The 15,181-nt window shown below is 43.5% G+C and overlaps 1 protein-coding gene across 5 annotated transcripts in view; it reads right to left on the bottom strand.

Moving 5' to 3' along the window:
- Positions 1 to 15,181, bottom strand: part of LOC121577786 (engulfment and cell motility protein 2) — a 31,162-nt gene that overhangs the window by 10,740 nt on the left and 5,241 nt on the right. For 3 of the 5 annotated variants that reach the window (XM_041891670.2, XM_041891669.2, XM_041891672.2), the window contains 8 exons: positions 14,065 to 14,165; positions 12,900 to 12,940; positions 7,793 to 7,865; positions 7,576 to 7,626; positions 5,522 to 5,691; positions 5,017 to 5,116; positions 2,690 to 2,841; positions 2,307 to 2,385 (listed from right to left, as the gene is read on the bottom strand). In XM_041891670.2, the coding sequence (XP_041747604.2) occupies positions 2,307 to 2,385; positions 2,690 to 2,841; positions 5,017 to 5,116; positions 5,522 to 5,691; positions 7,576 to 7,626; positions 7,793 to 7,865; positions 12,900 to 12,940; positions 14,065 to 14,142 (744 nt within the window). In that variant the 5' untranslated portion in view covers positions 14,143 to 14,165. The remainder of the gene's footprint in view (positions 1 to 2,306; positions 2,386 to 2,689; positions 2,842 to 5,016; positions 5,117 to 5,521; positions 5,692 to 7,575; positions 7,627 to 7,792; positions 7,866 to 12,899; positions 12,941 to 14,064; positions 14,166 to 15,181) is intronic. The other 2 variants (XM_041891671.2, XM_041891673.2) reach the window with 1 other exon arrangement.

The raw sequence follows: 15,181 nt of genomic DNA, 5'->3' as shown, positions 1-15,181 counted from the left end.
ACGCGCTTCAGCACTTGGCAGTCCCGTTCTGTGAGCTTGTGTGGCCTACCACTTTGCGGCTGAGCCGCTGTTGCTCCTAGACGTTCAGCATTATCATGCTGAAACATGAGGTGATGGCGGTGGAGGAATGGCATGACAATGGGCCTCAGGATCTCGTCACGGTATTTCTGTGCATTCAAATTGCCATCGATAAAATGCAATTGTGTTCGTTGTCGGTAGCTTATGCCTGCCCATACCATAACCCAACCGCCACCATGGCGCACTCTGTTCACAACGTTGACATCAGCAAACCGCTTGCCCACACAATGCCATACACGTTGTCTGCCATCTGCCCGGTACAGTTGAAACCGGGATTAATCTGTGAAGAGCACAGTTCTCCAGCGTGCCAGTGGCCATCGAAGGTTAGCATTTGCCCACTGAAGTCGGTGACGATGCCGAACTGCAGTCAGGTCAAGACCCTGGTGAGGATGACGAGCATGCAGATGAGCTTCCCTGAGATGGTTTCTGACAGTTTGTGCAGAAATGATTTGGTTGTGCAAACCCACAGTTTCATCAGCTGTCCAATTGGCTGGTCTCAGACCATCCCGCAGGTGAAGAAGCCAGATGTGGAGGTCCTGGGCTGGCGTGGTTACACATGATCTGCAGTTGTGAGGCCGGTTGGACCTACTGACAAATTCTCAAAAAATAAGTTGGAGGCGGCTTATGGTAGAGAAATTAACATTAGATTCTCTGGCAACAGCTCTGGTGAACATTCCTGCAGTCAACATGCCAATTGCACGCTCCCTGAAAACTTGAGACATCTGTAGCATTGTGTTGTGTGACAAAACTGCACATTTTAGAGTAGCCTTTTATTGTCCCCAGCACAAGGTGCATCTGTGTAATGATCATGCTGTTTAATCATCTTCTTGATATGCCACACCTGTCAGGTGGATAGATTATCTTGGCAAAGGATAAATGCTCATTAACAGGGACCAACATTTTACATGTTGTGTTTATATTTTTGTTCAGTGTTCTGAGTCTGACAATTATTTATTTTACAGTGTGCGGCCACCTCTTTTAATTGCATAATGTCAAATTTGGAAATCAAAATGTTCTCTCTTTTCCCCATGCATCTACCAGACAGGATGTAAGAGAAGAAAGTATTGTGTGGGTGACTTCCTACATGATGTCATAGCACACAAACTCCTGTATCCACATCTGTCTGACACATACTGTCTGTCTGTCTGCCAAGGCAGTTCTACTCTGTTTCTCAGAGAAACTCTGTGCTGGTATATTAGAGTGGTTGCTTGACAGTTTACTTTATGATGCATAACATTTTGCATTTTAGTCATTAAGCAGACGCTCTTATCCAGAGCGACTTACAGTTAGAGCATTCATCTTAAGATAGCTAGGTGGGACAACCACATATCACAGTAAGTACATTTTTCCTCATTAAAGTAGCTATGAGCAAAGTCTGAGCTAGTAAGGGTGGGGGGGTAAAGTGCGAGTGTTGGTTCACGAAAGGGATTATTTTGGAAGGGGGTGCGAGGGGGGGTGCTGTGGGATTATTTAAGATACTATTTGAAGAGGTAGAGTTTCAGATGTTTTCGGAAGATGGCAGGGACTCTGCTGTCCTAGCTTCAGGGGGAAGCTGGTTCCACCATTGGGATGCCAGGACAGAGAAGAGCTTGGACTGCGCTGAGCAGGAGCACCACCTTTCATATTGTGTGTGCACATTTCAAGGTAAAGACCTTCTTCAATAAGGAAAATAAGAAAATAGGTGGACTGACTAAGGTGAAAATAGGTGGACTGACTAAGGTGAAAATAGGTGGACTGACTAAGGTGAAAATAGGTGGACTGACTAAGGTTAAAATAGCTGGACTGACTAAGCATAGCATAGAGAGCAGAGCACAGAATGACCATAGATCATAAAACTCAGTGACAGTGGGGTTGGCCTATATGACATGGGTTATGTATTACAGAACATGATATGTGTATGAGTGACCATGAAGTGTGTATTAACAGTGAGCTTGCATTACATTACCCTGATGTGTGTGCTAATGACTGTACCATATATGAGACCTGTGTTAAGACTTTCTAACCCTTATATGTGCTATGCATGTACGAGTGACGATGGTTGAGTGTAAATATGTTGCAGAGGACCCGTTCAGTGGGGGTTATGTGCTAGTGACTACAATACATGAAACCTGGGTTAAGACACTGTCTATCCTTTATAGGTGGCATTCATGTATGAGTGATCATAGTTAAGTGTCAATATTTTGCAAGAGGACCCTTCCGGTGTGCTGGTGAGCAGGTACTGTACTGACCTGCCGTCTGTCCTCCGGTGCCTTGAGGAAGAGGGCGTTGATGAGTGCGATGGCATATGTCTGGATCTCCTGATTGGATCTAAAAGTTACATCAGACACAGCAACACCAGTTAGAAGCATCTGGTTCTAGGAATTGTCACATGGGCACAAAATGTTAAGTTGCCACTGGTTAAGTGTATTAGTACAGTACTCATAGTATTAGTCTGGGGTTCTACACTTCTAAGCTCAGTCATAATTACAAGGAGGCAGAGCAAGGCAAGGCTTGTCATCTACGCTCTATTGCACTGACGTTAGTCACGCCACTACATTTCTACACACTAACTCCGACTACATCCCCCACACAACTGTATGTGGGAGGCCCCAGTGCGTGTGTGTGTGCTCACACTTGCAGGTGTCCGATGAGCTGTCCAATGGTGATCTCCTGCGCCACCCGGTGGTAGAGGCTGTGGCTGTTGAGGACCATGCTTTCCAGGATGGCCAGTGAGCGCTGCAGGATGGACACGTCCACCATTGGCTGGTTCACGTAGCCCGCAATCTGACCAGACAAGGGAGGGAAATACTATTTTAAAATGGACACCTAAATCTAGGGTCTTGTTGATTACACCTAGGTTTATGAGGTAGATTTGAAAGCTGATTTACTAAGGTTTGAGATTAGGACTTGAAATGTATGTCTGTCAAATGACATACAGTTGGCAGTTGGATCCATATGATCCAAAAACGATCCAAACGATCCATAGCTATAGCCCATAGAAAGACACATACAGTTGAAGTCGGATGTTTACATACACTTAGGTTGGAGTTATTAAAACTCGTTTTTCAACCACTCCACAAACTTCTTGTTAACAAACTATAGTTTTGGCAAGTCGGTTAGGACATTACTTTGTGCATGACACAAGTAATTTATAAAACAATTGTTTACAGACAGATTATTTCACTTATAATTCACTGTATCACAATTCCAGTGGGTCAGATGTTTACATACACCAAGTTGACTGTGCCTTTAAACTATTAAATTATGTCATGGCTTTAGAAGCTTCTGGATAGGCTAACTGACATAATTTGAGTCAATTGGATGTGTACCTGTGGATGTATTTGAAGGACTACCTTCAAACTCAGTGCCTCTTTGCTTGACATCATGGGAAAATCAAAATAAATCAGCCAAGACCTCAGAAAAATTGGTAGACCTCCACAAGTCTGGTTCATCCTTGGGAGCAATTTCCAAACGCCTGAAGGTACCGCGTTCATCTGTACAAACAATAGTACGCAAGTATAAACCCCATGGGACCAAGCAGCCGTCATACCGCTCAGGAAGGAGACGCGTTCTGTGTCCTAGAGATGAACGTACTTTGGTGCGAAAAGTGCAAATCAATCCCAGAACAACAGCAAAGGACCTTGTGAAGATGCTGGAGGAAACAGGTACAAAAGTATCTATATCCACAGTAAAACTAGTCCTATATCGACATAACCTGAAAGGCCGCTCAGCAAGGAAGAAGCCACTGCTCCAAAACCACCATAAAAAAGCCAGACTACGGTTTGCAACTGCACATGGGGACAAAGATCGTACTTTTTGGAGAAATGTCCTCTGATCTGATGAAACAAAAATAGGTGATAATGACCATCGTTATGTTTGGAGGAAAAAGGGGGATGCTTGCAAGCCGAAGAACACCATCCCAACCGTGAAGAACGGGGGTGTCAGCATCATGCTGTGGGGGTGCTTTGCTGCAGGAGGGACTGGTGCACTTCACAAAATAGATGGCATCATGAGGAAGGAAAATTATGTGGATATATTGAAGCAACATCTCAAGACATCAGTCAGGAAGTTAAAGCTTGGTCGCAAATGGGTCTTCCAAATGGACAATGACCCCAAGCATACTTGCAAAGTTGTGGCAAAATGGCTGAAAAAGCGTGTGTGAGCAAGGAGGCCTACAAACCTGACTCAGTTACACCAGCTCTGTCTGGAGGAATGGGCCAAAATTCACCCAACTTATTGTGGGAAGCTTGTGGAAGGCTACCCGAAACGTTTGACCCAAGAAAAACAATTTAAAGGCAATGCTACCAAATAATAATTGACTGTATGTAAACTTCTGACCCACTGGGAATGTGATGAAATAAATAAAAGCTGAAATAAATAATTCTCTACTATTATTCTGACTTTTCACATTCTTAAAATAAAGTGGTGATCCTAACTGACCTAAGACAGGGAATTTTTACTAGGATTAAATGTCAGGAATTGTGAAAAACTGAGTTGAAATATATTTGGCTAAGGTGTATGTAAACTTCCGACTTCAACTGTATGACTTGTTTTCCTTGTATAGTGCTTGTTGTTGTGCAGCACGTCAGAGGACTTCATCAGGGAGAAAACTATCCACAGAAGATGCAGCTGAAAGAGCTCCAAATAACATGGGGTGTTGCTAGGTAACAGCAACCCACTCAGTTCTGGCAGCCAATGAGGGGTTGAAGGTCAAGTAATTAAAGAAAAGAGAGAAAAAAAACTAAGGGGAGGACTTCGAGATAGGCCTCAAACTACTGAAACTACCCAAACTAATATACAGACGAAAATTCACATATAAGTTTCATCAAAATAATCAAGAAATACATTACGTATTTTTTCCATTGCAGACAGTGTAGGAATCTGACATATGGGCTTCCTTATATGCCACGTTTTATGAAGAGTGGTGTGTTTTGTGGAAGTAAAGAGGCGAGTTCTAACCTGTTTGATGAAGGACAGAGAGATGAGGTCCCAGGACACGATGCCATGGTCCATCAGCTCCAGGAAGGCTGTGAGAGTGAAGGCCAGCATCTCCCCAAAGCTGAGGAGGAGAGCGCAGACTAGAGTCAGAGGACAACACTCTATACATACACTGAGTAAACAAATAGGGCCATATTCACAAACAAAGCCATAACACAACTCTCCCTATGCACCACCAACAACTACAGCCACAAACAAACAGCATGCTATCAGTATGGGGCAATCAGTGTTAGCCCACAGTAACCATCTCCGGAGAGGCTTCTAGTAGCCAGTAGAAGTACCTTTAGACCAAGGGTCTCAATCTAATTTTGCCCTGGGGGCACATAAAAAATTGACTTGTGGGCCGACTCTGGCCCGTGGGACGCCAGTTTGAGACCCCTGCTTTAGACAAATGCACATTAATGTCTATGGCTGTGGCGTGTAGCCTACAATAGACCCATGGTTTGTCTGTTTGTATGAGACTCACTGGGTGCCACTCTCCACCAGGCGCGCCAGGGTCCCAATGCCCTCCATGTTGATGAACTCGGTGGCGAAGGTGGGGTCAGCTGACAGCTTGGCCAGCTCCTTCAGGGCCTCCAGGCGGGCGTCTATGCCGTGGGACTGGATCCTGTCCAGGAGCTGCCGCGCTGCACGGGCCTATTTTTTTTTGGGGGGGCAATCAGGCACGGCAATGGTGGCCATTATTGACTGTTTTTACCTGCTTTACCTCAATGACTACATTAGCTTGATGCAGGCAGCAACTGTTGCTGAGACGTCTATAACTTAGCAATAGGGTTTGTCTAATGCAGCTACCATTATTGTGCACTGCAATGCCGTCATTATATAGAGTTAATAAAATACAGTGGGGGAAAAAAGTATTTAGTCAGCCACCAATTGTGCATGTTCTCCCACTTAAAAAGATGAGAGAGGCCTGTCATTTTCATCATAGGTACACGTCAACTATGACAGACAAAATGAGAAAAACAATTCCAGAAAATCACATTGTAGGATTTTTTATGAATTTATTTGCAAATTATGGTGGAAAATAAGTATTTGATCAATAACAAAAGTTTCTCTATACTTTGTTATATACCCTTTGTTGGCAATGACACAGGTCAAACGTTTTCTGTAAGTCATCACAAGGTTTTCACACACTGTTGCTGGTATTTTGGCCCATTCCTCCATGCAGATCTCCTCTAGAGCAGTGATGTTTTGGGGCTGTCGCTGGGCAACACAGACTTTCAACTCCCTCCAAAGATTTTCTATGGGGTTGAGATCTGGAGACTGGCTAGGCCACTCCAGGACCTTGAAATGCTTATTACGAAGCCACTCCTTCGTTGCCCGGGCGGTGTGTTTGGGATCATTGTCATGCTGAAAGACCCAGCCACATTTCATCTTCAATGCCCTTGCTGATGGAAGGAGGTTTTCACTCAAAATCTCACGATACATGGCCCCATTCATTCTTTCCTTTACACAGATCAGTCGTCCTGGTCCCTTTGCAGAAGAACAGCCCCAAAGCATGATGTTTCAACCCCCATGCTTCACAGTAGGTATGGTGTTCTTTGGATGCAACTCAGCATTCTTTGTCCTCCAAACACGACGAGTTGAGTTTTTACCAAAAAGTTATATTTTGGTTTCATCTGACCAGATGACATTCTCCCAATCCTCTTCTGGATCATCCAAATGCACTCTAGCAAACTTCAGACGGGCCTGGACATGTACTGGCTTAAGCAGGGGGACACGTCTGGCACTGCAGGATTTGAGTCCCTGGCGGCGTAGTGTGTTACTGATGGTAGGCTTTGTTACTTTGGTCCCAGCTCTCTGCAGGTCATTCACTAGGTCTCCCCGTGTGGTTCTGGGATTTTTGCTCACCGTTCTTGTGATCATTTTGACCCCACGGGGTGAGATCTTGCGTGGAGCCCCAGATCGAGGGAGATTATCAGTGGTCTTGTATGTCTTCCATTTCCTAATAATTGCTCCCACAGTTGATTTCTTCAAACCAAGCTGCTTACCTATTGCAGATTCAGTCTTCCCAGCCTGGTGCAGGTCTACAATTTTGTTTCTGGTGTCCTTTGACAGCTCTTTGGTCTTGGCCATAGTGGAGTTTGGAGTGTGACTGTTTGAGGTTGTGGACAGGTGTCTTTTATACTGATAACAAGTTCAAACAGGTGCCATTAATACAGGTAACGAGTGGAGGACAGAGGAGCCTCTTAAAGAAGAAGTTACAGGTCTGTGAGAGCCAGAAATCTTGCTTGTTTGTAGGTGACCAAATACTTATTTTCCACCATAATTTGCAAATAAATTCATTAAAAATCCTACAATGTGATTTTCTGGAAAAAAAAATCTCATTTTGTCTGTCATAGTTGACGTGTACCTATGATGAAAATTACAGGCCTCTCTCATCTTTTTAAGTGGGAGAACTTGCACAATTGGTGGCTGACTAAATACTTTTTTCCCCCACTGTATACCTAAGAAATACTGGTAATTTATATGAAAAAAAAGAGAAAAGAACTGCATGTACAAGAAGAGAAAGTGTCTCACAGGAGATATGGCTAATCGAAGGATGGTTCCATTCTTGATTTCACTACGGCTCTGGAAAGAAATAAAATGAAATTGTGAACATTGCTACTACCACAGCACTTCTCTAGAGTCATTGGTAATATGCCATAGTAACAGTAACATACTAAGGAACCATGTAGTGTATTATAGTGAAGAATTGTAAACAGCACTTTATATCTGCCAAGGTGCTGAGGCTCACCTGTTCAGTGATGTAGAGCTGAGGACCGTCAGCATAACGCAGGGCAAACTGCTCCGAGCCAGACAGAGACCAGCTGTGGACACACACACATGCACACGCACAAAATCTATTTAAAAGTAGGTGACTGAATTCACCAATATTCCACTCAATACCGAGTGCACTGACCTCCCTAAACATGAGGCAGACAGAAGCTAAACCCACACATTTCTCAATAAGACCTACTACTATAATGCTGTGCGTTTGTTTTTCCAACCTACAGAAAATACCATGTGCATAAGGTTTACAAAAGTCATTATCGGAGCCTGCAGCATTTCTATTTGCCAGAAGATCAGATGGAGAAGACTGCACAAGGAGATATTCAGTGGGTGTTAAGTGTTAGAAAACAAATGTAATGCATTCAGATGTGAGAGAGGGAGACAGCGAGGGAGTGGGAGGAAGCATTGGAGAGAGAGGAGAAGTAGGAAGTTAGAAAAAGTCTCAGTATTCATGACGGACAGACAAGGTGGATCAGGAGACAAAGGAAATGGAAAGACAATGAGAGGAGGCACTCGGGGAGAACGAGTCAGAAAGAGAAATATGAACATTCAGACAAACGGGGACAAAAAGTGAAAAAGAGAGAGAAATCAAAATGTTTATGAAAGCATAAAAACACGTCTGGCCCCTATCTGTGAGCCACTACACCTATTATTTTTAGTGTAAGAACGCCTTTTAGAAACGGACATGAGAGACAGAGAGGTGGATGGGACAGAGAGAGGGAGGGAGAATGGATGAATATAACTAACTCCAATAGTCAGATATCAGCTTAGCCAAACGAATTTAACCCCTAAGCACACTTACTTAGACTGTGTCTGGCCTAAGTGCAGATTAAGGTCACCTTGGATGCGTCCCAAATGGCACCCTATTCCCTAGATATTTAGGGAATAGGGTGCCATTTGGGACGTAGTCCTTGTGTGGCATACTTTGGATTTAGTGAGTGAAGCCTGAGTATTGGCTAGAGGTTGTGTCTGTTTATTGGCAGTGGTACAGTGGGGAAAAAAAGTATTTAGTCAGCCACCAATTGTGCAAGTTCTCCCACTTAAAAAGATGAGAGAGGCCTGTACTTTTCATCATAGGTACACGTCAACTATGACAGACAAAATGAGAAAAAAAATTCCAGAAAATCACATTGTAGGATTTTTTATGAATTTATTTGCAAATTATGGTGGAAAATAAGTATTTGGTCAATAACAAAAGTTTCTCAATACTTTGTTATATACACTTTGTTGGCAATGACACAGGTCAAACGTTTTCTGTAAGTCTAAAGTTTTCACACACTGTTGCTGGTATTTTGGCCCATTACTCCATGCAGATCTCCTCTAGAGCAGTGATGTTTTGGGGCTGTCGCTGGGCAACATGGACTTTCAACTCCCTCCAAAGATTTTCTATGGGGTTGAGATCTGGAGACTGGCTAGGCCACTCCAGGACCTTGAAATGCTTCTTACGAAGCCACTCCTTCATTGCCCGGGCGGTGTGTTTGGGATCATTGTCATGCTGAAAGACCCAGCCATGTTTCATCTTCAATGCCCTTGCTGATGGAAGGAGGTTTCCACTCAAAATCTCACGATACATGGCCCCATTCATTCTTTCCTTTACACGGATCAGTCGTCCTGGTCCCTTTGCAGAAAAACAGCCCCAAAGCATGATGTTTCCACCCCCATGCTTCACAGTAGGTATGGTGTTCTTTGGATGCAACTCAGCATTCTTTGTCCTCCAAACACGACGAGTTGAGTTTTTACCAAAAAGTTCTATTTTGGTTTCATCTGACCATATGACATTCTCCCAATCCTCTTCTGGATCATCCAAATGCACTCTAGCCAACTTCAGACGGGCCTGGACATGTACTGGCTTAAGCAGGGGGACACGTCTGGCACTGCAGGATTTGAGTCCCTGGCGGCGTAGTGTGTTACTGATGGTAGGCTTCGTTACTTTGGTTCCAGCTCTCTGCAGGTCATTCACTAGGTCCCCCCGTGTGGTTCTGGGATTTTTGCTCACCGTTCTTGTGATCATTTTGACCCCACAGGGTGAGATCTTGCGTGGAGCCCCAGATCGAGGGAGATTATCAGTGGTCTTGTATGTCTTCCATTTCCTAATAATTGCTCCCACAGTTGATTTCTTCAAACCAAGCTGCTTACCTATTGCAGATTCAGTCTCCCCAGCCTGGTGCAGGTCTACAATTTTGTTTCTGGTGTCCTTTGACAGCTCTTTGGTCTTGGCCATAGTGGAGTTTGGAGTGTGACTGTTTGAGGTTGTGGACAGGTGTCTTTTATACTGATAACAAGTTCAAACAGGTGCCATTAATACAGGTAACGAGTGGAGGACAGAGGAGCCTCTTAAAGAAGAAGTTACAGGTCTGTGAGAGCCAGAAATCTTGCTTGTTTGTAGGTGACCAAATACTTATTTTCCACCATAATTTGTAAATAAATTCATTAAAAATCCTACAATGTGATTTTCTGGAAAAAAAATCTAATTTTGTCTGTCAAAGTTGACGTGTACCTATGATGAAAATTACAGGCCTCTCTAATCTTTTTAAGTGGGAGAACTTGCACAATTGGTGGCTGACTAAATACTTTTTTTCCCCACTGTATGTGAGTAAGCTCTGAAAGGGTGGAGTACCAGAGCATTTATGTGTCACTGGGGATTACGCTGAAATGCCTGGTATTTTATTGAATAAATATCTGCACCTAATGCAAAATCATTCTGAACTTGTACAATTACGTAGCATAGTGAATCAGTATAGCGTCACTAGAATCAATTGGTATGATGGAGCAAGAATGTAGAAGGCATTCAAATGGGATTTGTTATTGTGTGCAGAACCTTCAGCAGTATGCCAATAGGTAGTCAGTTACTCCAAACTGTTCAATTTCTACACAGGATAATATATAATATATATACAGTGTCTTCAGAAAGTAGTCACACCCTTTGACTTTTTCCACAGTTTGTTGTGTTACAGCCTGACTTTAAAATGGATTAAAATGAGATTTTGTGTCACTGGCCTAAAACTGAGGATGGATCTACAACATTGTAGTTACTCCACAATACTAACCTAAATGACAGAGTGAAAATGAGGAAGCCTGTACAGAATAAGAAATGGCTAATAAATGTCCTGTCACTTTATGTCCTGAATACAAAGCGTTATGTTTGGGGCAAATCCAACACAACACATCACTGAGTACCACTCTTCATATTTTCAAGCAGGGTGGTGGCTGCATCATGTTAGGTTGTATGCTTGTCATCGGCAAGGACTAGGGAGTTTTTATGATAAGAAACGGAATAGAGCTAAGCACAGGCAAAATCCTAGAGGAAAACCTGGTTCAGTCTGCTTTCCAACAGACACTGGGAGACAAATTAACCTTCAAGCAGGACAATAACCTAATACACAAGGCCAAATATACACTGGAATTACCAAGACAACATTCCATGTTCATGAGTGGCCTATTTACAGTTTTGACTTAAATTAGCTTTAAAATCTATGGACTTGAAAATGGCTGTCTAGCAATGATCAACAACCAACTTTACAGAGCTTGAAGAATTTTTGTAAGAATATCTGCAAATATTGTACAATCCAGGTATGCAAAACTCTTAGAGACTTATCCAGAAAGACTCACAGCTGTAATCGCTGCCAAAGGTGATTCTAACATGTATTTACTCAGGTGTGTGAATACTTATGTAAATGAGACATTTCTGTATTTCATTTTCAAACAATTTGAAAACATTTTCTAAAACCCTGTTTTCACTTTGTCATTCTGGGCTATTGTGTACAGATGGATTCAGGCTGTAACAACTACATGTGGAATAAGTCAAGGGGTATGAATACTTTCTGAAGGCACTGTTTGTCGTTGGCTACAGCTAGAAATGCTGCAGGTGTCATTTGGTTAGCTAGCAAGAAATGTGAATCGCTTTGTTAGCTAGCTGTGGATAACGACTGTTATCCACAGTTAGCATACTATATCTCTTAGTTGTCAATCAAATGTATTTGGCATCGATCAAATGGGCGGGCAGGCCAGTTCCCATTCAGTTGTCAAAACATGGGTTGGGACAAGCATGCATTGGCAGCAAACTGCAGAAGGACGAGCAGGATATTATTCCCCATCGTTTATCGGCCAACTAGCTGAAAACGTTTGAGAGGGTTTATCTAAGGTTCCCTCGTTAGATTTTAGCTCATCTCGCTCTGGCTAGCGTTAGTTGTTGATCTTGTTGTTGTTGATGAGCATAGGCAACTGAGGGAGAGATAGCCTACCTTTTCATGGTTGTTTGATCAATAGGTTTGTGAAGTTCCCAAATGTAAGAGGACTCCCGTGGTATTTACATATTTGCAGAAATCCATTCAGGTGTATTTTGTGGCTTTTGGCGAATATTTTCTAATGATCTAAAGTCACGCTGTTGCTACTGCCTGTAAACACACAATCCAGTTCAAAGTGAATGATGGCAGGCCCGTATGGCAAATGGCTTATTTGCATATAGGCCTACTGTGGCTCTGATTGGCTATGTCGCACCGGTCTGCATCGACACCGGTATTGGACAGGACAGATGTTTTTATTCGGTTTTATTACTGCAGTGTATTAATTGTCCAAACACAAGGCCGCTTTCCCACTCTATATTGCTATAGAATTTTCACAAATGCCTTACTATACGTCATTCCCAAACATTCTATGAATTGATGACATGAAAATGACCATATCTAAGTGCTCGCTATCTAAGTGTGAAAAAAAGGTGTCATATTCTTCCTGGGGATATGAACAGATTTTAATAAGATTTCATTTTGCTAAAATGCTGTCAGTTCCACTTTAATGATATAAAGCAAAATTATATAATACGAGTTCTGGCATGAAGAACATGTGTGATCCAGTCCATGTGTAATGGCTCATACTAATGTTTCTCTGTGTGTTCTTATCATGGACCTGCTATACATCTGGCTACCACTGAGTCCGTCTAGCTAGCACTAGTCTTACGTAAGTGAACGCAGGGTGTGTGTGTTCATATCACACACATATATAAATCAGTCATAAACATTGTGCCGCCATTAGCTCCAGCGAGAGCAGAAACAGCTGGGTGTGGAGCTGGTGCTTACCCATCACACACCTCCCGTATGATAGATGACAGGGGCTTCTTCTGCAAAACACACAACAGACAGACAGACAAAAAAACTGTCAAACTCTGCAAAGCCACTGCAATCACAGGATAGTTGCTGATTGGTCAGAAAATACCCTTTTATAACTTTAACAATGGTTCTCACTCCTTGCTTTGCTTGGCTTTCATCAGAGGAAAATAAACGTTGATGGATTTGTTGGTGGGTAGGCACCATTGAAATTGTGTTGGACAAAATCAAATCCACTGTATTGTGTTGCAGCAACATACAGAGAAATAAGATATGTGCTAGAGCTAGACTGACCAACAAAATCTCAGTGATGTAGTTTATGCTTGTCTGAGAAGAAAAAACATACTGTAGATTTCTTTTCCCTTCAATTATTTAATGTGGAGTCTCTTGAGTTTAAAGTAGCTGGCACAGGGAAAACAGACTTCAATAAAAAGTTTGGTTGAAGGGCCTCCCGAGTGGCGCAGCGGTCTAAGGCTCTGCATCGCAGTGCTAGAGACGTCACTCCAGTCCCAGGTTCGATCCCGGGCTGTATCACAACCGGCCGTGACCGGGAGTCCCATAGGGCGGCCCAGTGTCGTCCGGGTTAGGGGAGGGTTTGGCCGGGGGGGGGGCTTTACTTGGCTCATCGCGCTCTAGCAACTCCTTGTGGCGGGCCGGGTGCCTGCAGGCTGACCTCGATCGTCAGTTGAACAGTGTTTCCTCTGACACATTGGTGCGGCTGGCTTCCGGGTTAAGCGGGCAGGTGTTAAGTGCGGTTCGGCAGGTCATGTTTTGGAGGACGCATGACTCGACCTTCGCCTCCGCCGCCCGTTGGGGAGTTGCAGCGATGAGACAAGATCAAAATTGGGGAGAAAATGGGGTTAAAAAAATATACAAATGAAATTGGGTTGAGTAGACAGAGTGGAGGATTGATGCTGTTAAGGACAAGACAGACCAACAGAAACATCAGCATTGCACAGCGGCTGGCCGTCCTATCGCCTCTGACCACAGAGGCTGTCATTTTCTGTTCATTTCTCTACGATTCTACATGTTGAATCGCCAATGTTCGTCGATACCCAGCAGGCAATCTACAGCGCACAACCGATGTTCGTGTTGGTCTGTCTTGTCCTTGAGTGATGTTTTTAGACTGGACACTGACCTGGTCAATCTCGATGAGCTGGGCGTTGGCACCGGGCCACTCGATGGCCACCTTGACAATGTCAGAGGGGGGTGGCATGGCTGCTGTCCTCTCACACACCACTGGAGGACAGACATCACAGAGAAGAAGAAACAGCACCTTATTACTGTTACATTATTAGATATATGGATCCCACTTCTGCCACCATGACCACGTTATGGTAGCTTAGTGGTTAAGAGCGTTGTGCCAGTAACCGAAAGGTCGCTGGTTCTAATCCCCGAGCCGACTAGGTGAAAAATCTGTCGATGTGCCCTTGAGCAAGGCACTTAACCCTAATTGCTCCTGTAAGTCGCTCTGGATAAGAGCGTCTGCTAAATAAAAAAATTAAAAAACTTGTTGGCATTAATGTTTGACAGCAATAGTTAAATCACTCAGTCTGTGGGCCCACATGTGGCTTAAAACACCATGAAACCTGTCGCAAAGTATTGTTCTAGAACGGCCTGTTCCTTACTATTGGCACAAGGTCAGACGAGTACCCTTCTCTTCATTGCCAAACAACAGTATCCATTCAATTTGGTCTCATTACAGTCCAGTTTGCCCTAGCCCATCTTAGGTATAGCCTTCCCCACATGACAATACAAGGCTTTTATGAGAGTGTGTTAGGGTAGAAAGATGGGACCAGGACCGCTTTTACGGCTGTAGTGGCTTGCGGCAGCGTCTATCAGTGCAATTAAATCCTCAGATTTAATACCCGAGGTAGCTTGTAGCTACACACTTTGTATGCCCATTAGCTAAATCCACTTCAAATAGGAATTTTAACAGCCTGACGGATGATGGTCTGGGCCATCGATGGGGAGACGAGGGCTTTTATGTGGACGTCCTCTAAATATCAGTGGCCAGGGGTTTTCAACATCAAAGCCCTAGACCACCAAGTGGAAAACAGGCTGATACTATGCAGCCTGAACTAAACTTCAGCTCTGTGTCACTGACAGAAATAGTCTAGCACTAAAACCAGATGACCATTTGACAAAGAAAAACATCCCATGTCTTGCTGTTTAAATACACATTGTTTTGTCTGTCTGTCTGTGTTTACTCCACTATATGGTCACATTCTCTGTTGTTGCCGACAGAAACATAG

This window comes from Coregonus clupeaformis, unplaced genomic scaffold, assembly GCF_020615455.1.
Source record: "Coregonus clupeaformis isolate EN_2021a unplaced genomic scaffold, ASM2061545v1 scaf0043, whole genome shotgun sequence".
NCBI classification, from domain to species: domain Eukaryota; kingdom Metazoa; phylum Chordata; class Actinopteri; order Salmoniformes; family Salmonidae; genus Coregonus; species Coregonus clupeaformis.
Note: the sequence above shows the minus strand (reverse complement) of the source record. Positions and strands in the feature narration are given on the sequence as shown.